Here is a 23,090-nt window from a genome sequence, read left to right on the forward strand (position 1 = left end):
TTTATGAAAACATGCATTTAAGATGGTGCTAATTTGTCGTATGAATCCAAGAAGGCAAGTAGGGTAAAAGTGAAGGACATCACATCTTCTTTTGCTGTCTGTGATATGGCTGATTATATCGTCATGCATCATGGATGACAAACATTACCATGCTGATTAATCATGCACCATCCATGATGCCACGGGTCATACATTTAGTTGTTTCATTTCAAATAAAATACACCATTTCTGAGGTACATAATACAGATCTGTGAGTATAAACAGCTAACTGCTGTAAGAAAAGAACCAATGTGCTGTTGGTTATTTAATACAGGTAATGATACACCTCATGCATCACCTTTCTTTAAGCAGTATTTTATTATCTTCACCAAATCCTATCAGACCTTTGGTAATTATCTTGTGTATCTAGATTTGGGAAAGGGTGAAAGAGGGTTTAGGTTGTAACTGCTTACCTAAATTTCTCTCTCTCTCTCTGAGGAAGAAACCTTAGGTCAGCAATGTCTAGATTACATCAGAAAACTACAGCCATTAATGCACATCTCATCACCCCTATGGTGCAATATATCAGGGCACTAACAACCTCAAGCTGCTCCTTCAGTTGGAATCAAGTACAGACAACTTTCTATTGAGCTGGTCACTATTGGAAGATAAACAAATAAAATTGGAAAATAATGTTCTCAATTTCCATAGCAAGGAGCTGTTCCTGTTTGGGAAACAATACTGAAGCAAAGTTGGCTTCTTTGAAGTTGGGGGGGTGGTTTTGATTTTCCCGTTCTGCTTTTTTGTTAACTAAAGATACGTTCCCATTCCACACCTTCCATTGTAAGCATGGTTGTCAAACTCACATGATAACCAATGCTTTATAGTGTCAGTGTATTGGACCACTATATTGTCCTGGTGTAAACTTTACCTCAAATGTCTGAATTATTGCTAATACGAAAATTGAGTCAAATGATCTTGCTGTTATGAAGTGGAACTGCATTAGGGCAGTGATGCTGTATCTGTGTAAAACATCATCATCCTATTAAGTGAAACATACCATGGAACCAACTTTTAGCCACATCTAGGTTTGATACGATTAATATTTAGCTTGATGTGGTATTTGTAATCTGCTCCCTAACTTCCAGAGGTAGGGTTTTAAAAATGTCATCTTCTACAATCAATTGGTTTTTGCGAAGAGAAACACATTGTCCCAATTCAACTGGAAGTTTATCCAGTTTGTTGACTTTAATGTCCAGAAATTGTAGTTGCCGGAGACATCCGATAGAAGGAGAGAGGTAAGTTAAGTTGTTATGTGAGATGTTCAGCACACGAAGCTTGGTGCAAGAGAAAAGGTTTTCTGGTACTTCAGTCACCTTATTGCATTCTATAGCAAAATGCTGCAGCTCTACGAGCTGGTCTATGTCAGGAGGGATCTTGGAGATGTGATTGTGCGATACATCCAGGAAGAGTAGCTTTGTAAGTTTAAACAGACTTGGAGGCAGGAATTCAATCTTGTTCTTATTGAGATAAAGCATTTCAAGTTTAGCAATTTTGGCAATGTGAACAGGAATTGAAGTGATGTTGTTATGCCATAACCTGAGACAGATGAGTTTTCGAAGGTTTTGGCAACTGGCAAGCTCCTCTGTTGAACTTAGGTTGTTGTCTTTGAGATCCAGTTCCTGTAAGTTGGTTAAGCTGAAGATGGCACTAGGAATTCTTTCCAAATTACAATGGAGCAGCCTCAACAGAGTCAGGCAGAAGAGCTTCTTAATGTTTGCAAGAGATGTTATTTTTACACCCTCGTTGTGGATTATCAGACATAGAAGGTGAGGTGCCATGTCTAAAATTGCAGCTGGCAGCTTGGTTATGTTAGTTTTCAGATGCAAAGTGTCTATCTTAGGTAGCTCACGAAACATTTGCAGAGCTGTGGAGATTTTGCTGTCTGTTTGCAGTTGCCCTTCAATATAGAGCTCACGCAAACTTTTCAGGGTGAATATCCACGGAGGTATTTCATCAGCAATACCAAATCGTACACGTAAAGTTATCAAATTCTCCTTCAAGAATAAAAGTGCCTGCCTTTCCACCTTAACTGAACAATTGTATAACCACATTTCTTTCATCATTTTCAGGTTAGAGATGGCCGCAGAAATGGCAACACCTTTGATGAGTTCCAGCTTTAATACCTCAATCTCAGTAAGGTCATAAACCTGGATTGGAATTCCAGGCATCATGAAGAGATGCATCTCAACTTTGTTCTCAATGTTTGTGAAGAGACGCTGTTTTAGCCGCTCCTGACTCCACTCATGATTCAAATTGAGCTGAAGAAGTTTGTTCTCACTCACATCTGACAGAAACACGGCAAACTTCCGGGCATAAAGTTTGTCGTACTGATCGATAAGATGAAGCAAGAATGCAAAATCATTTCTTACATCAGGAATATCATCCATCTCAGTCTCAACCCTCACATTTTCAAATGAATACTCTTTCAATTTGTAATAGAGTATCCAGTGTAGTGTATACAGACAAGTGCAACTGTATAAGACAATTGCAGTTATATACACTAAGGATAACATTCGAAACATCCTCCATAAACCATGAATGCAGAAGAAGTCAGTGAACCCTGTGATGTGCAGTGCATCAACACAGTGGATATTATTACACATTTGAGGGATGAAAATGCTGATGTAGACAAGGATAACAACGCTTTGTACAGCTCGGACAATGGTCTGATTCAAGTACATTGTATAGAGAATGTCTCCCTCTTCTGTGTGGAGGCGGAACTTCTTCACCTTTTCAAACAATGATTTCGCCTGTTCGCCTTCTTTTTTATCCAAAATTTTCACCGAGGAATTGTCCACCATTATACCACCAGCAGCTTTCAAAACTTGCGAGGAACTTTTGGATAAAAGAGAAACTTTATCCGCTTTATGGACGTCATTACTGAAAGCCATTTCTTGTGACAATGACTCAGAAGAATCAACTTTCATTGGACTATTAATAGAAGATAGCGATTGATCTATATTTGATTCTGAGACTATAGGTATTCTGGGGGTAGACTCCTCATACACTGTTTCTGACAGCGCTTTGGTGGTCCATGGAGAGTCTAGGCATTTCCCAAGCACAGTTATAAAATGTTCTATCTTTGAACTTGTGCCAGGAAATTTGAACCAAAAGTTGCTACTGATTAGAAATATTAGAGAATGCAGAAGTACCAGATAAGGGAAATATTTGGAAAACCATATGACTGCATTATCATAGCACCACTGATTGATAAGGTAATATTGCTGGACATCTAGGCCAGTCTGGAATCCAGTAGCAAACACACTAAAGTTGAGCTCCTCCAAAACAGAGTGGTTCCACTGGCGCTCTTGAATGGAGAGACCCTCTGGAACCGGGATACACAGAATCTGCTCATTTGATACCTGAGAAATAACAGATTGAACATTTATTAACTAATTAATTAAGCCAGATCAATTAAATAGTCACTTTGTAGATCGTGTCCTGCTCCATTTTACTTTCAATGCATGATACCAGGAGGGCTAATCTTTTCCCGTTCTGACTTCATGGCTCCAATTTACTTACTTTGACAAGGATGTCACTCTCACCCCTAGATTTTGTTTTATCTGTATTACTCCAGCCACAGAGGAGCAAATTATCTAAAATACTGTATTATTATGCAGTAAGAGGACATTTTCAGCAAAGATCAACTTGCCCAGAGGAGAAACACAGTAAAATAAAAGTATACTTGGAAATGAATGTACTGGTCATATGGGAGCACTGTTCTGAGGTACACAAAACAAGTTGAAACAGTATACATCACTCAGCAGTTTTACTGTTTTGTTTCCTTCTAGATGGCTGGAGAAACTATCATGTCCTATACCTTGACTGTGATAATGTATTTGAGAAATCAGTAATTTTTTTGTTTCTCCAGCCTGAAGAACAGCATTCATTCCATGCGGGCTGAAAAACCATATCCTGCCAAATAGGCCATGAACATACATTCTGGTAGATTTTATAGGCCCCTCTCATTACAGTATTCTTAGTCTATAAATAGTGTCTGGCCCTCACAGCTCCAAAACTGATATTCTGTGAAGTATTCTGTGCACATAGAACACTAATTCATATAGATAGAAACCAGGAGTCATATTTTATTTGGAATATTTCTTACATCTCCAACAATTTATGCAAATCATGTGTAAGATGTACATCAAGAACAAGAAGGTACAGATTTAAATGTAGAAAATGGGATATGAGAAAATACCTTTGCTCACAGAAGATGATTTCAGTCTGTAATGCACTCCTGGAAATGTAGTGGACGCAGGTTTAAATAAGGCACTTGAGGGCATGAGGTGATTGTTTGTATTCAAATAATCTGTAACGGTTTGGGGAAAAGGCACGGGGATGACAATAAGTCATACCGTTCATCGGGTAGAGGTCGGGACACGGTTGGACGAATGGTCTCCTTCTGTGCCATAAAATTCCTTATGATTAACCACAATCATAAGGAATGGTGGAACAGGAAAATCAAACCCTGAAAACAATGCAGATTATCCAGCACGTTGGATTAATATATTATTTGTAACTAATGGTCACACGATCAATTACAGGTATTTTACTTCACTAGTTGAAATGAGATAGCTAATGAGGATGCCTGCCACCTCCTCACTCCATCGTTCACCTTACTCTTACAACAGATATCCAACCACAGATGGCTAAAGTTAATGGGAGAACACGTTCACAGGACGACTGAATTTGTAGCCTGGCATGTTAAGAAAAGCCAACTGTAGATGAAAAATATTAATCAAAAGGCTCAGCTTTTTGAGTATCAGATGGGAAATGTGGTGATAGTCTTAAACTATTTAAGAAGGAAGCATGCCTTTGAACCCAAGCAGATGGAACCTTACGAAGTTGTGGATAAGCCAGCCCCACTATGTACTTAGAGATAGTAGGAACTGCAGACGCTGGAGAATCTGAGATAACAAAGTGTACAGCTGGATGAACACAGCAGGCCAAGCAGCATCAGAGGAGCAGGAAAGCTGACGTTTCAGGCCTGGTCCCTTCTTCAGAAATCTATGTCCTTACTCCAGATTCTGGTAAAGGAGGCCTAAATGGTTCACCACCAGTCAGTTGAAAAGTCACAAAAAATAACCACTTCACAATTTTTGCTCACAGATCATTAATAGATGCTCCACTTAAACTTGTGATAGACTGCCAACAAAAATTGGTGCCAAGCAGCCAAAAGTCATCATCAATATAAAGTGAGCATTGACTTTATGGTCTACTGATCTGACCATACAGAACAACAAAGAAGATCAAGGCAACATTTGGAGAGTGGCCTCGGGGAATGGGTGTGAACGTGACTGTTTATTGTAATTATTGTGGCTAGAAAAGACAAAGCACACATGCTAAGGGTGGAGGACGAGGATTGATGGATGGGAAGTAATGTGTAAATGTTCTAACTTGGAAAAGAAGAGGAGGGAAACTTAATGTCTGAATTCCTGCATTTGGCTAGAAACTCTGCAAACAGCAAATGAGGACATATTAAACTGCCCAAATGTGAGCAAAAGACATCAAGAGGTGATAGGATGCTTTAACACAGGCCTCTTATGTAGAAACAATCTGGGTAAAAAGACAGACAGTGATTCAACAAATTAAGATACTTAAAAAGAAAGATCAGGGAGGCTGGGTTAGGAATAACATGAAGAAGACTGCCTTCCAATAGAAAAAGGACAAGTGAGTGGATTAGTAGTTGCCCATACTAACAAACAATTACAGGATGATGTTTGATACAACTGTGTTGGAAGGGGAGGCAACGGCCTTAGTGGTATTATCACTGGATTGTTAATGCAGAGATACAGGGTAATGTTGTGGTAACTCAGGTTCGAATCCCACCACGGCAGATGATGGAATTTGAATTCAATATGAATCTGGAATTAGGAATCCAATAATGACCATGACTCCGTGGCCGACTGTCGGAAAAAGCCCATCTGGTTCACTAAGGTCCTTTAGGGAAGGACCATCCTTAACTGGTCTGGCCTACATGTGACTCCGGACCAACACACAATGTGGTTGATACTTAACTGCCCTCTGTGCAATTAGGGATAGGCAATAAATGATGGCCTAGTCAGTAATGCCCTCATCCCATGAATGAATTAAAAAATCAATTGACAGTAGTATCTAGCATAGTCCAACGGGAACAATGTCCACCGCCCTGCCCCGAAAAGTTTTATCCACAAGTAGACTGAACGTACTAAGAAATACTGGTATAAACATGAGCCAGGATTTTCTAGAAAAATATCAGCCACAGGATATCTGGAAATCATGGAATACATGGCATGCGAAAGAAATAAACATGATAGAAAATGGAAATTGATGAAAATGTAAAGAGACAATGGATAGAAACATCAGAACATGTGATAGCATAGTCAAGTCTGATGTAGCCATATGCATGGAAAGATATGATATACACAATGTCTCACACAAAACCTTCACCATGTCCTGTCCCAAAAACAGCATGTTCCCAGCAGCGGCGGTGGCACAGTTGAATACTCAGGAGAGAGTTGACCTGGAAGTCCTCAACACTGACTGCAAACGCCATGACATCTCATAGGCGGGGGCTTGGAAGCCTTATACTGACCACATCCTGCCCACCCATCTCCTGATGAATCAGTACTTCCCGATGTTAAACACCACTTGGAGGAAGCAATGAGAGAGGCAAGAGTGCAGAATCTACACTGGTTGGGGACTATAATACCTATCTCCAAGAGTTGTTTGGCAGCGCCACTACTGACCAAGCTGGTCAAGTCTGAAAGGATGTGGCTGTTTAAGTGGTTCTATGGCAGATGGTAAAAGGACCAACAAGAAGAAAAAACATACTTGACCTCATTCTCACTAATCTCCCTATTGCAGATGCGTTTGTCCATATGAGTATTGGAAACGACCATCGTTCAGTAGACAAAGCCCCATCTTCACAATAAGAGTACCCCCCACTATTTTGTGTTGCACTATCATCATGCTAAATGGGCACAGGCTAAATGCCATGGGTGGCATAGTGGTTAGTGCCTCACAGCATCAGGGACCTGGGTTTGATTCCAGCCTTGGGTCGCTGTCTGTGTGGAGTTTGCATGTTCTCTCTGTATCTGCGTGGATTTACACTGGGTGCTCTGGTTTTCCTCCCACAGTGTAAAGATGTGCAGGTTAGCTGGATTGGCGATGCTAGATTGCAAGCAAAGTGGGTTAGCCTTGGTAAATGCAGGGTAACAGGAGAGGGTAGGGTGCTGTGTTTGGGTGGGATATTCTTCAGAGGGTTGGTGCAGACTCAGTTGGCTGAACTACCCTCTTTCTGCATTCTCGGGATTCAATGATTAAATCGAATAGACTTAGAAGAGATTCAGTAATCCAATAATCCAATAATCCAGGCATCCACAAGGCACTACGGTCTACGAACTGCAGCAGAATTCTGCTCCAACACAATGTGCAACCACGTTACTCTGCATATCCTATCTCTACCATTACCATTACCATTAAGTTGGGAGATCAAACCTGGTTCAACATGGAGTGCATGAAGGCATAAATAAAACTGAAGTGTCAATCTACTAAAGCCACAAAAAAGGATTACTTGCATGATAACCAGCATAAGTAACAAATGATAGACAAGCAGACCATAGGACTGCTCTCTCATTAGAGAGAAACAACTGGTGGTGGTTTAACCTGAGGGTCACCACACCGCAGGTAGGGGGCAGGTAAGAATAGGTAACCTCAACAGGTCTGGGGTTTGAACCCGCACTGTTGGTGTTACTCTGCATTGCTAACTGACTGTCAAGCCAACTGAGTTAACCAACCCCAATATATCTGCAATTTTTCAGTGTCATTGGGTCAAAATCCTAGAACTCTCTCCTGCACTTTGTTGTGGGTCTTTTAACATCAAAGGGACTGCAGTGATTCAAGATGGCAGCTCACCACCAATGTCTGAAGGGCAACTAGTGATGCAAAATAAATTCTAACCTAGCTGCACTTTGTCATTCTAGATCATAATTGTTGTAGGTTTGGAAGGTGTTTTCTAAAGTATCTTGGTGAATTTCTGTGGTCTATCTTGGATTTGGCATGTACTGCTGCTACTGAGCGTTGGTAGTGGAGGGAATGTTTGTTGATGTGGTACCAATTAAGCCAACTGCTTTGTCCTGGATGGTGTCAAGCTTCTCGAGTATTATTGGAGCTGCACTCATCCAGTGGGGAGTATTCAGTCACACTCCTGACTTCTGCCTTGTGGATGGTGGACAGGCCTTGAGAGTCAGGAGGGAGCTACTAACTGTAGGATTCCTAGCCTCTGACCTGCTCTTGTCATCACAACATTTATATGACTACTCTAGTTCAGTTTCCGGTCAATTCAATAGCAACTCCCAGGATGTTGACCGTGGAGCAGTCAGTGATGGTTACCCCTGAGACTATCAAGCTTTGCTAGTTAAATTCCTCGTATTGGAGACGGTCATTGCCTAACGCTTGTGTGACATCAATGTTACTTGCTAATTGTCAGCCCAAGGCTGGATATTGTCCAGGTCTTGCTGAATTTGGACATGGACTGCTTCAGTATCTGAGGAATGCTCATATTTCATGGCTCGTATGTCCAATTATGTAATATATGTGAAGCATCTATGGTGTAGCTTTCTTGATTGATTGATTGATTTATTGTTGTCACATGTACTGTGAAAAGTGTCGTTTTGTGTGCTATTCTCGCAGACCGTACCATACAAAGTGCATCAAGGTAGCAGAACAGAGTGCAAAATACAGTGTTACAGAGAAAGTGCAGGGAGAGAGATCAGAATTTATATTTGAGAGGTCTGTTTAAAAGTCTGATAATATCAGGAAGCAGCTGTTCTTGAATCTATTCATACGTGTAGTCAAGCTTTTATATCTTCTGCTGGATGGAAGAGGGTGGAAGAGAGTATAACTGGGATGGGAGGGGTCTTTAATAATGTAGGTTGCTTTCCTGAAGCAGTGGGAAGTATAGATGGAGTCAATGGGTTCTTGTTATGTAATCTGTAAACACTGATCTAAATCTTACAAATTACAGTTGGTTCTGATATAACGTGTTTCTTCAACACAAATTGGCTTTAATGCGATTAAAGAATGTAGACCGCTATTTGTGGAACGCAAACTTTCCTCACCTGTATTGGCTATAACGTAATTCCAGCCCCGTTAGTTTAAATGGCACGGCTACTGCACAATTTTCTTATAACGCAAGATCGCACGAGAACGGAATTATCTCGTTATATCAGAACCAACTGTACAGATTGTTTTTGTAGGTTTAAGAACATGAGAGTCTTCTTGATATAATATATACCTTGCCTCACACTAAGCAATCCTTCCACGTCTATTGAGGCTTGTTTGTGAGCCATCGGAACCATGTGACCTACACATCAGCTCTCTAAGTGGAGATGATTCCTGATTTATTCTTAACAACAGTTATCCAGGAAACAATCAGATACTGCTGGATGTAAAAGTTTAGCTACCACATTTAAAACAGTCTCAAACCTCACAGTTAAAGGAAACTTGCATTCTAGAGCACAAGGAGAACTAAGCAGAGAAGTAAAGGAATAATTCTGATTTTTGAATACTGTGACATAATTGGAATAAAACTCCTTTGTTTCTTTGTCTTCCCTACTAAACCAAATTGAAGCAGAATGCTTCCTTTAGCTCTCTGAGGCATTGCAAACCAAGTACAATGATATACTCGCATTATGTCATCCCAATGATCTTCAGTGTAGAAAGATGATAGACAAAGGCAAATTTCATTGCTGTATATAAAAACATTCAATAACATAAAATTTTAATTGATGTATAAAGTAAAAGGAGATTATTAGTTTAAAATACAGTGGAAAAAGAACTGGAACATATCAATGGAAATCACAGACTTGTTACAGCTGTGACAATACTATAACTTTAAGAGGTGTATTTTGTCTTCTTTTTTGAAGAGAGGTTTTAAGACAGACACATTAAGCAGACAGCCAGAGCCACTAGAGTAAACAGCTTGTGAGGTCTTGAGATAACACAGTGTGGAGCTGGAGGAACACAGCAGGCCAGGCTGCATAAGAGAAGCAGGAAAGCTGACATTTCGGGTCAGGACCCTTTGTCAGAAATGGGGCCTTGGGGTTTTTCAAAAAAGTTGGAACAACAGAAGCAGCCTGAATGGGTGTGGTCAAGCTCTCACATAACCAGGATTTTTAGTTTATAGCTTTCAGCAGTTGTTGCTGAAGTCTCAGCATGGTTGGAAGCTGCCGAAAATCTCTCCCCGCTGCTACGCTCCCATAATTTTCTCTTGAATTTTTTTACCTCCTCGGCTGCTGGAGTTGCGTGTGAGATGATTTGTTTTCTGAATTTGAATTTATCAAACACAAAGATGTGTTTACAGGATGGTACTATATTAGAACAGTTAATTAGTAGCAGTTACTGTATCTATTGTTCTATTAAGTTTTTGAATAGAGTTGTTATTCCAATTCCTTCTTTGTTTTGTTGCATTTTAACTATAGTGAATGAATAAAGTGTGTTTTAAATCCAGTAGTTTGACCATTCGAATTGCATCTGGAATGCAACACCTTGCATTTACCTTTAAATAAGATAAAGTTAGGGTCTAGACAATCTTCTGAATATTTTGAGGGGATTTGGTCTGGTCCGTAACAAATTGGGGGCTCTTGTCGGGATCAAAATCTCTAAATCCACGTTGGGTTTGGAATGATTGGACTCAAAGGCAGTGAGTGGTAAGTGTTAGTGTCTTTTATTTTGGGCATTAAATTCGGTTGATTTAACCAGGGTGTGCCTTTTTCAGTCACTAAGAGTTTCCTGGAGGTGAAAGAGTTTTACAGAAAGTGAGCAGGCAAGGCTTTCAGAATTGGCAAACAAACTGGAGTTGGGGTTGCCTGTATCAAAGGGGAAAGGGGAGATAGTTGTGGTAATCGCACAGCATTTACAATTGCCAGGAATGCCGTCAGAATCTTTGGAATTTTTTTTCCCTATATTCATTCAAGGGATGAGGGCATCGCTGGCTAGGCAGCATTTATTGCCCATTCCTAATTGTCCAGAGGACAGTGAAGAGTCAACCACATTGCTCTGGGTCTGGAGTCATATGTAGGCCAGACCAGTTTAGAATGGCAGTTTCCTTCCCTAAAGAATATTAGTGAACCAGATAGGTTTCTCTGACAATCAATAATGGATTCACCGGCATCGTTTAGATTTTTAATTCCAGATATTTACTGAATTTAAATCCCACCATCTGCTGCAGCAGGATTCGCACCCGGGTCCCCAGAACAGTCTCTGGATTAACAGTCCAGCCATAATACCACTAGGCCATTATCTTAAAAATGCAACAGCTTGAACATGAAACGGAAATGAAACGGTCTGAATTACGATTAAAAGCTGAGTAAAAGCAGAAAGGGAGAGTTTGAACTTCAGAGGTTAGCAACTAGACAGGCAAGTCAACTTAAAAGGGAGGAGGCGAAGGTAGAAGTTAGGCTTAGTGAGTAGGATAGTGACGATGAACTCATCATAGCCAAAGGCCCGGTGGGGATCTGTTCAAATATATCCAAGCCTTTTTCATTTCATTTGAGAAAGTAGCTAAACAAACGAAATGGCCGGTGACCATGTGGGTATTATTGATCCAAACAAAGTTGGTGGGTAGAGCTGAAGAGTTATTTGAATCAACATCTGGAGATTACACTAAGGTGAAAACTGCCATCTTAAGTGTTTATAAGCTAGAACCAGAAGTCTACAAGAGTTCAAAAATTCACTTCCTGAAGTAGTGAGAACTCATATGGAAGAGCAGAGAGTTAAAATTGCAAGATTAGCAGTAGAAATGGCAGATGATATGATTTTGTTCATAAATCAAAGTTTAGCTTCCAACATCAATTTCAGTCTGAGGCTGGATAGAAATTTGGGAAAAGAGAAATCCTCAGGTGGTAAGGGAGAAGGAGATCTCATTGAAGCTGGTGAAGATTGTTTACCGCAGGGTAAAAAGGAAACCCATGAGGGGGAAAGAGAAGTAAAATTGCTCAAGTGTTTTCACTGTAATAAAGTAGGCCACATGAAGTCGCAGTGTTGGTGGTTTAGGGAACGCACTGGGAAGATGGATGTAGGAAAACAGGATAAGCCAGTGAGTTTTGTTTCGTTGAAGTGGTAAAGGAAAGGACAACGGAAGCTAAAAAGCTGCATCAGAATGTACAGGTTGATCTGGGGTTGGTTGAGAAGAAAATGCCAGAACTGTTTAAAGAACTTACTTGCGTGGGGAAGGTTTACTGCTATATGCCAGGAAGAGCAGGTAAAGAAATTAAAATTTTAAGAGATATGGCAGCAAGTCAATCTTTGATGGTGAGAAATGAGGAGATTTGTAATTCAGAAAGATTATTGCCAGAAAAGGTGGTAATATGTGGAATTCATGGTGAGAAGAGCAGTGTTCCGTTACATAAAGTGAGATTGGAAAGTCTGATGAAAAGTGGTGGTAGGAGTAATAGAGAAAATTCTTGGTTCTAGGAATACATTTATCCTTGGTAATGTTATAGCTGGATCACGGGGAGTGTGATACTGACTGTGGTTTAAAAGCCAGTAGAAAATCAGGCACTGAGGTGTTACAGGAAGTAGATCCTGAGATTTTTCCTGACTGTGTGGTAACAAGGTCACAAAGCCACAGGTAGAAGCAGGAGGACAAATCAAAGAACAAAGATAAGGAAGTTGAAGTTCATTTGTCAGAGACTATATTTGATCAAATGGTTGAGAAAAAAAAAACAAGAAGTGGAGGACAAAGTGGATATTTTTAGTTCAGAGAAATTAACTGAATTACAACAGAAAGATGAAAAACTAAAGCAGTCGGGTCAAAAAGCATACACAGAAGAAGAATCAGAGAGTATCCCAGCATGTTACTATCTTAAAAACAAAGTCTTGATGGAGAAATGGAGACCATCGCATATTTAAGCAGATGAGAAATGGCAGTTCATCAAGTTGTATTACTAGTGGGTTACAGAAAGGAGGCGTTGCAGGTAACACATGGATTACTAGTAGGAGGTCATTTGGGAGTAAGGAAAACTCAAGCCAAAATACAAAAACATTTTTATTGGCCTGGACTGCATATGGATGTGCTGAATTTTGCTGGACATGCCATACATGTCAGGCAATTGGAAAATCTCAGGCAGCAATAAAACCAGCACCCTTAATACCCATTCCTGTATTTGAGGAACTTAGGTCTTAACTGATTGCATAGGAATCCTACCCAAACAAAAAGTGGGAATCAGTATTAGAGATAACAAGGTGTAGAGCTGGATGAACACAGCAGGCCAAGCAACATCATAGGAGCAGGAAGGCTGACGTTTTGGGCCTAGACCCTTCATCAGAAATTTCATCAGTATTTGTTGAGTTTCAGAGTCCATTCCAATTCGCAGTATCATGGCTAAAAGGATTGTAGAAGAGTTACTCGGAATTTTACTAGATAGATTTACCCATAGATTTACAATCAGATCAAGCATCAAATTTTACATCAAACTTATTCAAGGAAGTTATGGATAGCTTAGAAATAAAATAATTCAAATCCACTGCGTACCACCCAGAATGGCAGGGAGCATTAGAATGGTGGCATCAAACTTTAAAAACCTGTTGAGGGCTTATAGTCAAGACTATCCAAAGGATTAGGATAAAGGAATTCCATTTGTACTTTTTGCAGTTAGGGATGCACTAAATGAATCTACCAAATTCAGTCCATTAGTTTTTGGACATGAGGTGAGAGGACCACTGAAATTAATTACGGAGAAATCGGTGAGTCAGAGTTCAGAGACCACACATTTGGACTGGGTGTCGAATTTTAGGGAAAGATTAAGTAGAGTGGGTGAGTTGGTTCAAGTGTTTAAAAGTAGCACAGCATGTGTTGAAACAGGAAATAGACAAGAAATCAAAAATTAGCAATTTTGCTCGTGGAGACAAAGTGTTAGTGTTACTTTCAATGGTAGGTGAATCTTTAAAAGCAAGGTTTCATGAGCCTTATCAAATCAAAAGGAAATTGAGTTAAGTGAATTTTTTGATAAGGAAGAAATCTCACAAAGTGTGACATGTGAATATGCTCAAAAAGGATTCTGTTAGGGAAGGAAAGCAAAAGGAGAATGTGTTACTTGTTATAACACAGAGGGAAGAACCAAGGTCAGGTGATTCTGAATTGGCCATTCCTGAAATTACATTGAACAATGAGAAAGTTGTCAAAAATTGGGATAAAATACTGAGTTACCTTCCAGAGGAAAACTGAAATGACCTGAACAAGTTATTACAATCAAATGGGGAAATATTTGGGAATAGGCTGGGAAGTACTAATATAATTGTGCATGATGTAGAGATAGGAAATGCTATTCCAATTAAGCAACATCCTTACAGACTTAACCCTCTAAAGTTGGCACAGGTTCAAAAAGAGATTAAATGCAGTCTCAAAGACATGAGTTGCACAAACAGAGTTCACCCATACTAATGGTGCCAAAACCAGATTACATTTGGACTACCACAAGGTCAAGTTGGTCAGGTTTTGAAGTTGGACTTACTCAAAGGATACTGGCAGATACCTTTATCAGAAGAGCGAAGATAATTTCAGGTTTCGTGAGAGGCAGCTTGGTGGCAAGAAAAAAGAACGGACTGAAATCGACAGTAATAGTGAATGTTTGCATGCTTAGAGTTAACATAATGTATATATATTGTGTGCTAACAGTGTAGGACTAAAGGTTTTTTAAAAATAAAGCCATCTTTGGACATTGATAGTTCATTTTCTTTTAAGGGCTGGGAGATGTGATGATACTGTGGCTTTGAGAGATATGTTTTGCCCTTTTTTTTGGAAAGAAATTTTAAAGTAGAGATGCTAAGCAGTCTACCAGAGCCACTGGAGAAAACAGCTTGTAAGGCCTTGGGTTTTCCTTAAAAGTTGGAACAATAGAAGCAGCCTGAATGGGTGTGGTCAAGCTCTCACAGAACCAGAATTTCTAATTTTTAGTTTTCAACAGCTGCTGCTGAGGCTACAGCAGGGTTGGAATGCGCTGTAAATCTCTCCCAGCTGCTACACTCTCAAAATTTTCTCTTGATTTCTTCCTGGACTGCTGGAGGTGCACATGGGACAGTCTGTTTTCTGAATTTGCCTTTTGCCTAGGGTGTGTTTATGGGATGGTACTATATTGGAACAGTTAATTATCAATAGTTACTGTATCTATTGTTCCATTAAGTTTTCCAATAGAATTAAGTTATTCCAACCTTTTCTGATGAAGGGTCTAGGCCCGAAACGTCAGCCTCTGTGCTCCTATGATGCTGCTTGGCCTGCTGTGTTCATCCAGCCCTGCACCTTGTTGTCTCGGATTCTCCAGCATCTGCAGTTCCTACTATCTCTTCTTCTTTATTTTGTTGTATTTTAAACTATAGTGGATGAATAAAGCATGTTTTGCTTTAAATCTGGTAGTTTGACCAATCAAATTGCATCTGGAATACAACACCTTACATTTACTTTTAAAATAAGAAAACGTTAGGGTTTAGACTATCCTCTGAATATTTTGAGAGGGTTTTGTCTAGTCCATAATCATCATCGACGGTCCCTCATAGACGAGGATGACTCTCTTTCACTCTGAGGTGAGTCTGTAGTAGGCTGTACAGACCAACACAGCTACCGCAAGCTCTCTTACACTTGCGGCAGGTGGTCATGGGAAGGGGTGGGTGGGACATTGGTGTGTCAGTGCACTCCTTTTGCTGTTTTCACCTGGCTTTCAGTTTTGCCCAATGGTAAGTCTCAAGATGCTCAATGCCTTCCCAGATGTTCCTCCTCAACCTTCGATGGTCTTGGGTCAGTGATTCTCAGGTCTCTGTGGGAATATTTCACTTCGCTAATGAGGCCTTGAGGGTATCACCTAAGCCCTTCCTCTGTCCACCTGGAGCTCATCTGCTGTTTTGAAGCTGGGAGTACAGCCCCTGCTTGGGGAGTCTCATGTCGGTCATGCAGATGACATTCTCAGCCCATTGTAGCTGATCAAGGGAGATTACTGCCTTGATGCTGGGGATGTTGGCCTAGTCAAGGATGCTGGTGCTGGTGTTGGTGCATCTTTCTTCACACCGGATTCACAGGATCTTGAACAGGCAGCATTGGTGGTACTGCTCTGATGCTTGAGGTGTCTGCTATAGTCAGTCCACATCTCAGAGCCATGTAGGAGGGCGAAAACCACCACAGCTCTGTAAACCACGATGTTGGTGTTGGATCCGATGTTATGGTCCATAAGTTAGCACAAGAGAAGGCCATTCTTCCATTATGTCTACACTGGCTGTCTGAGTGATCATGACTTATTGCATTTTCCCCTGTACCCTTATGCATTATCTCTATCCAAATAATTTTATAACGACTCTCTTCAATGCCTTGATTGAACCTGGTTCCACCACACATCCAGGCAAAATACTCTACATTTGAACTGTTCGCTGTGTGAAAACAGTTTATCAGAGTTGCTTCATTTGCAAATCACTTTTAATCTGTGCTCCTTGTTCTTCATCCCTTTACGAGCTGCAACTTTCACTCAACGTACTTTGTCCAGCCTTCTCATGATTTTGAAAACCTCTATCAAATCTTCCAGTAGCCTTCTGCTCTCCCAGAAGAAAAGTCACAATTTCTCCAATCTCTAGCTGAAATTTCTCATCCACGGAACTACTTCTGTAAATCTCTTCTTCATCCTCCCTTAAGCATTGCATTCAGAACTTAGACAATATTCCAGTTGAGGTGTAACTAGTGTGTGCACAAGTTCAGCATAACCTCCTTGCTCTTGTACTGTATGTCCCTATTAATCAAGCCCAGGGAACTGATGCCTTATTAACTCTCCATCTGGTTCTTCTATTTTTAATTACTTGTGTATATAGATGTCCAGGTCCCTTGGCTCCTGCATCCTCTTTAGAATTGTATACCTCACTTTATATTGTCTCTCCATGTTTTTCCACCAAATTTGCACACTTTTCCACAATGAACCACATCTGCCATCTCTCTTATCTATGTCCTTTTAAAGTTCCACACCATCCTCCTCACAGTTTACAATGCTTCCAAGTTTTGTATCATCCGCAAACTTCAAAATTATCCACTGTACTCCAAGATCGAGATCATTAATAGATATCAGGAAAAGCAATGGTTCCAATACAGATCCCTTGAGAACTCCACTACAAATCTTCTTCCAGCCTGAAAAATATCTATTAACTCTCTGTTTCCTTTACAGAGCCAATTTTGTATCCACATTGCTACTGTTCCTTGTTTTTCATGAGCTATCACTTTTCCCTTGTTGTATAGCACTTTATTGAATACCTTTTGGAAATCCACGTACACATCATCAGCACCACCCTCAACAAGCCTCTCTCTAACCTCTTCACAAAACTCTAGAAATTACTTTCACATGATTTTCCCTAAGAAATCTATGTTAGCCTTCCTAATCACCCATATTTGCTATGTGACTTAATTCTATCCCAACTAATTGTTACTAGAAGCTACCACCAAAGTTATACGACTCACCCGTAATTGCTCGGGTTATCCTTAACAAGGGTGTAATGTTTGAAATTTTGACCAATATCCAAGATTAAAGAAACTCACACCTGGTTTCATCATCAAACTATTTGCAAAATGGATCAATGATTAATAATGAAAACTTAAACTGTACCACCTATTGACCCCTTTACCACTAGGATCTTGAATTTCATTACAGATAAAGGACAGACGCCCAAATCAGAATCTAATACAACTTCCTCTTTATTAGTAACTCTTTACTTTTTACTAAGCACACAATCAATACACTATCTAACTGTTTGACTGGAATCTAGGTACTACCCATACATGCTGAACTGATCAGGTTCATTCTGATGAATCTGTTCTTTAAATTCTGAACTCAGAGTCTTCTCTTCTCAATAACTGGTGTTGAATTGTCACTCTTGATATCTCGATGTGCCTTCTTTTATATGTTTTCTCCCACTCTTCCAGAATGTTTTATGTCATGTATCCCTTGCACAAGACCCTCATAGTTCTGGGTCGTGTAAATACAAGACATTTGTTTCCATTGTTAGCACTGGGTATTTGCTTTGGTCAGCAGTCTAGCTTCACTTACAGATTTACACCAAGCTGACTCAAAGTCTTCATGAAGTTAGCACAGGTTCCTATCATGCTTGTTGAGCTTCAACTGTTAGCCATTGGGTCATGGTTACCAATAAGATCACACAACCTTTAAATTCCAATGCATTCATTCATACATAAAAAGAGAAAAAAAAGACAATTGTGCAGCAATTTCATGGGTAGAAAACTTACGAGGAAAGGAATCAATTCTGTGGATCAAAAGTCCATACCACAAGACTGGAACAAGACGACTTCCGTGGAGTTCTTTGGTCACTGGCAATTTTAACACATTATTTTTGACTGCTGCCATCCTCACGTTTGTGGCTGGTCACTTAGTTTTTTGTTTGTGTTGGAAGTTACTTTCTACCTCTGAGTGCTATTTCTTTTCCATTCACAGACAGAAAGAGAGAAAGAAAGAGAGAGACTTGTCTTGGCATGCAAGCTTTTAGGAAGTCTGAGTACAACTGCCCCTTCTCTCAGTTCTGTAACAAAAAGCAACTTAACTATCCAAAAGATTTTGTTGTTATTTTTTCAATCCAAATTCCAATGTACTTTTATCTCACAAGAGTATCAAATCTTCTCTAAAAGTTACATGTCCTTATGTAACCAATAAGTGAACCTGACAAAATTCCATTTTTCCTTTGAGTTATAAGAAAAACTCATTCATCTTCTGCAACACAGCAGTGTCCAACTTACCATTTTCCAGTTTAAAAATATATTCAGTCTTTACACTGCTATTTACATTAATCATCTGAATACTGGCATAGCGCTAAAGAACCCCATTACAACTATACTAAAGTGACTGCACTGTTATGTAATTTCCCTGCAGATTTTTCCCTCTATCTCCTTCCACTAGTTGGTCGTCTACAGAAAACACTGAACAATGTAATTGCACCCTTTTTTATTCCTTAGCTGTAGTCAAATTCATTCTGTCCTTGAACCTACGAGGGCCTCCTCTTTCTCCAGCATGCGATGCTCTCCTTAACCAATACAGGCACACCTCCTCCTTTTCTATCTTTTATGAAGGGATGTTGTACCCAGGAATATTTCTTGAGCCAGGTCTCTGTTATCAGCACAACATCATTTTTGCACATGGCAATCTATGTTTGTAACTCACTATTCTGATTTACCTTATTCTGTACATTCACATGCATACAGTATAGGTCTGATTCAGAAGATCCTGGGTGCATCATTCAAAGGGGCCGGGACGTGCACTAAATACTAGGAGTGTGCAACTAAGATGAGCCAGAAACTGGGTCAGAGTGCCACTTCCACTCTCTTCGTCATCAGGTTTGAGATGCTCTCAGTGTTGTTGCACATGACGGAGTAAGGTTCCGAAAGTCTGTGTTTTCAAATAAACCTGTTGGACTATAACCTGGTGTCATGGGATTTAGAACAAAGAATAAAAGAAAATTACAGCACAAGAACAGGCCCTTCGGCCCTCCAAGCCTGCACCGACATCTGCCCGTCACAACTAAAACCCTCTACCCTTTTGGGTACCGTATCCCTCTATTCCCATCCTATTCATGTATTTGTCAAGACGCCCTTTAAATGTCACTGTCGTATCTGCTTCCACTACCTCCCCTGGCAGCGAGTTCCAGGCACCCACCACTCTGTGTAAAAAACCTGCCTTGTACATCACCTTTAAACCTTGCTCCTCACACCTTAAACCTATGCCCCCTAGTAACTGACTCTTCCACCCTGGGAAAAAGTTTCTGACTGTCCACTCTGTCCGTGCCCTTCATAATCTTATAGACCTCTATCAGGTCACCCCTCAACCTCCGTCATTCCCCACCCTGTACTGCAGTCACCTGAGCTATATCTATTTCATCTGAAGGTCAAAGATGGATCATATCTGCAGGACACAATGTACAAATCTCTTGTGTGTGGTTGCATCAAGCTGTGTGTAGGCACACAAGTGTCATTACAGAACCAAGGTTCTGTCTGGCCCTAGTGTTGCAAGGGATGGGTCTGGCTATGTTTCCTTGGAATCTTCCAAGTAGTTTACTCATGGAAACATTTGTACAGAGAAACATCTTTGACCATCAGGCAGTGGTCAGCATGTAACATCCTCAGGGCCCTCCTAGAAAAGGAGACAGTTGATTCTGTTGTACGGTTCAGTAAGCAGACTGTCAAAATCATTTGACAGAGTGCCTAATCAACAGAACATTCTAACAAGCATCAAGACATAGCCTGGCTGGTGGTGAGAAGGCACTCTCCATAAGATCAATCATGCATGCCTGGACAGTGCACCATCATTAACTGCACTTGAGAGAGCTGCAGTGGTGAAGAGACATCACATATCTCCTTCAGGAATGTGTCTTTACAAAAAAAAAGCATCTGGAGAGAGAGAGGTTTCTGTTGAGGTTTTTCCTGAACGGCTCCGCATGGCAGCTCTGTGTTCTATGGACTGTTCCTTGGGATGTGTGCCAAGACAAACATCAACTGTAGCTGTTGGACGATCTACTCAGTGAAAGATGCTCTTTGGCCTAGCTGAAACTTGTTGGTATTTTAGTGCAAAGGATTATCCTTGACTGACTGTTGCAAACTTGCACATTCCAAGGTCCAGGACCAGATGCTGAGAGGCACTCTGGACAGCCATGCCAAGGTGTCATAGGGAAAGATCACTGTCTAAGGACTTTTTCACATGGCATTCCAAGGGGCTGTTAACCTGTAGAATATCAGGAGCAGAATGCTTGCATTGAACTGTATGTAGTTCTTGTCATATTTAGTAAATACTCCACTTTTGCATTTGGAATGAGGCACACAAGAGCACAAAATGATCAACTGAGAAATGTGATATTTTTATTGTATTTTCTGTAATGTACAGTTTGAACTTTTTTTTAATGTTCTTATATTTTTATGAATGAAGTATATTTTTGCAAAAAAATCTAATTTTTCTTATAACAGAAAGTCACCAACTAGTAATTTCAGACGTGCAGCACTTGTAGTATTTTGCTTTTATTTTAACTGGTAAAAATGTCTTGTTTACTATTTGTCCCTTTCCCCACCAGTTGCAGCACCTTCAGTCCTGCTGTCTGGAAATCTTTCTTCTTTCCTTATAATCTTTAAGCAATATTTCAGAGCTTATTATGAAACCCAGGTCGCCAGTCACCTTTCCAAAGTCTCCTACCATGAGTTAACATCCACGCCTTTTTTAATAATCCCTCTGCAAACCTCCTTTTCTATACTAAAGGTGCTATGTATTGCATGTTGTTTTTGTAGTTATTCACTGTATGCAATTTTGATATGATTTTTGTCTACAAGACTACAGTAATTCAACATTTTTAAAAAAGTAATACTGTGAATTTTAAATATGTTTGACATGTCCTGAGAATACGTATAACTTGCTGAAATAGTCCTTCATATAAGAAACTGAACAATGTGTGCTAGCAGAATAGTTGTCCTTGGAAACTTGGAGGTCAAAGTGTCTGTCCTTGCCCAAGGATAAACATGCACATGGATCCCTCACAGGATAGCGATCAGGAGTAGAAACCACTTTTCCTCATTTGTGACCCATTTGTGTCTAAACAAAACTGCATTTATAGAGAGCTTTCCGTAAAAACTGGAGGTCCCAAAAATGTTTTACTGCCAATTGAGTCCTTTTGATGTGTGGACCCTCTTGTAATGTGGGAAACACAGCAGCCCCTACACTAAATGTGATAATGACCTGATAATCTGTCACAGAACATAGAACAGTACAGCACAGTACAGGCCCTTCAGCCCACAATGTTGTGCCGAACTTTTACCCTAAACCTAAGGTCGATCTATCCCTACCTTATACTATCATCCATGTGCCTATCTAATAGCCGCTTAAATGCCCCTAATGAGGCCAACTCCACTACCCTCTCCAGCAATGTATTCCACGCCCCTACCACTCTCTGAGTAAAGAACCTACCTCTGACGTCTCCCCTGTATCTACCTCCCTGTTTACTCAGGGATAAATACTGGCTAGGAGATTGTGGATGACTTCTATGCTCTTCTGTACCACAGGAATTTTTACATCCACCTGATGGGCAGATTATTCAATTGAGAAAAAATACCCTCATAGAGCCTTTTTCTCATAATTTTACCTGCAGTGCTCCTCCAAACATCGAGACCAAAACCATTAGAAGTGTCAGATATTCTGCAAACACATCCCACCAGGGCTTCAGGATTTTGAATGCTGGGTCTTGTTCTCCAAAATATGATAATTCTGACACTGGAATCATTTCTACGAAGATGAAAAGAAACCACACAGTGATACGATCACAGTAGAAATTAGTTATGTGATTATTATTTTTGAAGAATCCTAAAATTGCTAAAGGAATGATCCCAAAAGATTCATGGTTTAACAAAATATCATGTAATGATTGCGCTCTTAAACAGTCAGCTACATTAAAATGTAATAAAAATACTATTATTTGTGCTGCAAATCAAATGTTTTCACTTTCCATCAAGACTTACGTCCCAAAACTCAGTTCAAAATACAGTAATCAAATTCAAAGGGATGTGCCCACAAATTTACGTTAAACAGAATTTTGAGCTACAAGCATGATATACTTAGTTGTATTGTTAATGTCATTGAGTATGTTTTCTGTAGTTTTGTGCCATAGTGTGAAATCCTGAAGCATCCTTTTACTGCACTTTGAGGTCTTTGCAACTTCAGCTAGGGAAGCAGGTAAGCGAGATGGCAGAAAACATTCATCAGACTCTTCAGGATCATCAATCTCCTTGTTTGAAAAATATATTGCATCTTCCCTTTCCTCATCTCTAAATTCTTAGTGTATCATACAATGTCGTCCACATCCAATTTTCCGTGGTTGTCTCTTCTTGAATTACAATGCCCACTCCCAGAGAAAGAAGCCTAGCTATCTGGTTGGTTGATGTCACTCTGCTCCTCCTCATTCTAGGTCTCTTGTGCAGTCATAGCCCTTTAGTACCTAGCATGGTTGATAGAATTAGCATTATGGCTTTCATCACCATCTTTCACGCCATCATTAATGTGGCC

General features: G+C 40.1%; 2 protein-coding genes across 2 annotated transcripts in view; one reads left to right on the forward strand and one right to left on the reverse strand.

Moving 5' to 3' along the window:
• LOC109933319 (A-kinase anchor protein 8-like) overlaps nucleotides 1-3,232 on the forward strand; it is a 41,001-nt gene extending 37,769 nt beyond the window's left edge. Inside the window, exon 14 of the mRNA XM_048617992.1 lies at nucleotides 2,112-3,232. Coding sequence (XP_048473949.1) covers nucleotides 2,112-2,116 — 5 coding nt within the window. The 3' untranslated portion in view covers nucleotides 2,117-3,232. The remainder of the gene's footprint in view (nucleotides 1-2,111) is intronic.
• Nucleotides 1,086-22,317, reverse strand: LOC109933320 (volume-regulated anion channel subunit LRRC8C-like). Its single transcript, XM_020532305.2, has 2 exons — nucleotides 22,174-22,317; nucleotides 1,086-3,404 (listed from the first exon to the last, which is right to left on the reverse strand). The coding sequence occupies exons 1-2, from the start codon at nucleotides 22,309-22,311 to the stop codon at nucleotides 1,086-1,088; spliced, it is 2,457 nt and encodes an 818-aa protein (XP_020387894.1). The 5' UTR covers nucleotides 22,312-22,317.
• Nucleotides 22,318-23,090: the final 773 nt, after the last annotated feature.

This window comes from Rhincodon typus, chromosome 38 (genome assembly GCF_021869965.1).
Source record: "Rhincodon typus isolate 14 chromosome 38, sRhiTyp1.1, whole genome shotgun sequence".
Taxonomy (NCBI): domain Eukaryota; kingdom Metazoa; phylum Chordata; class Chondrichthyes; order Orectolobiformes; family Rhincodontidae; genus Rhincodon; species Rhincodon typus.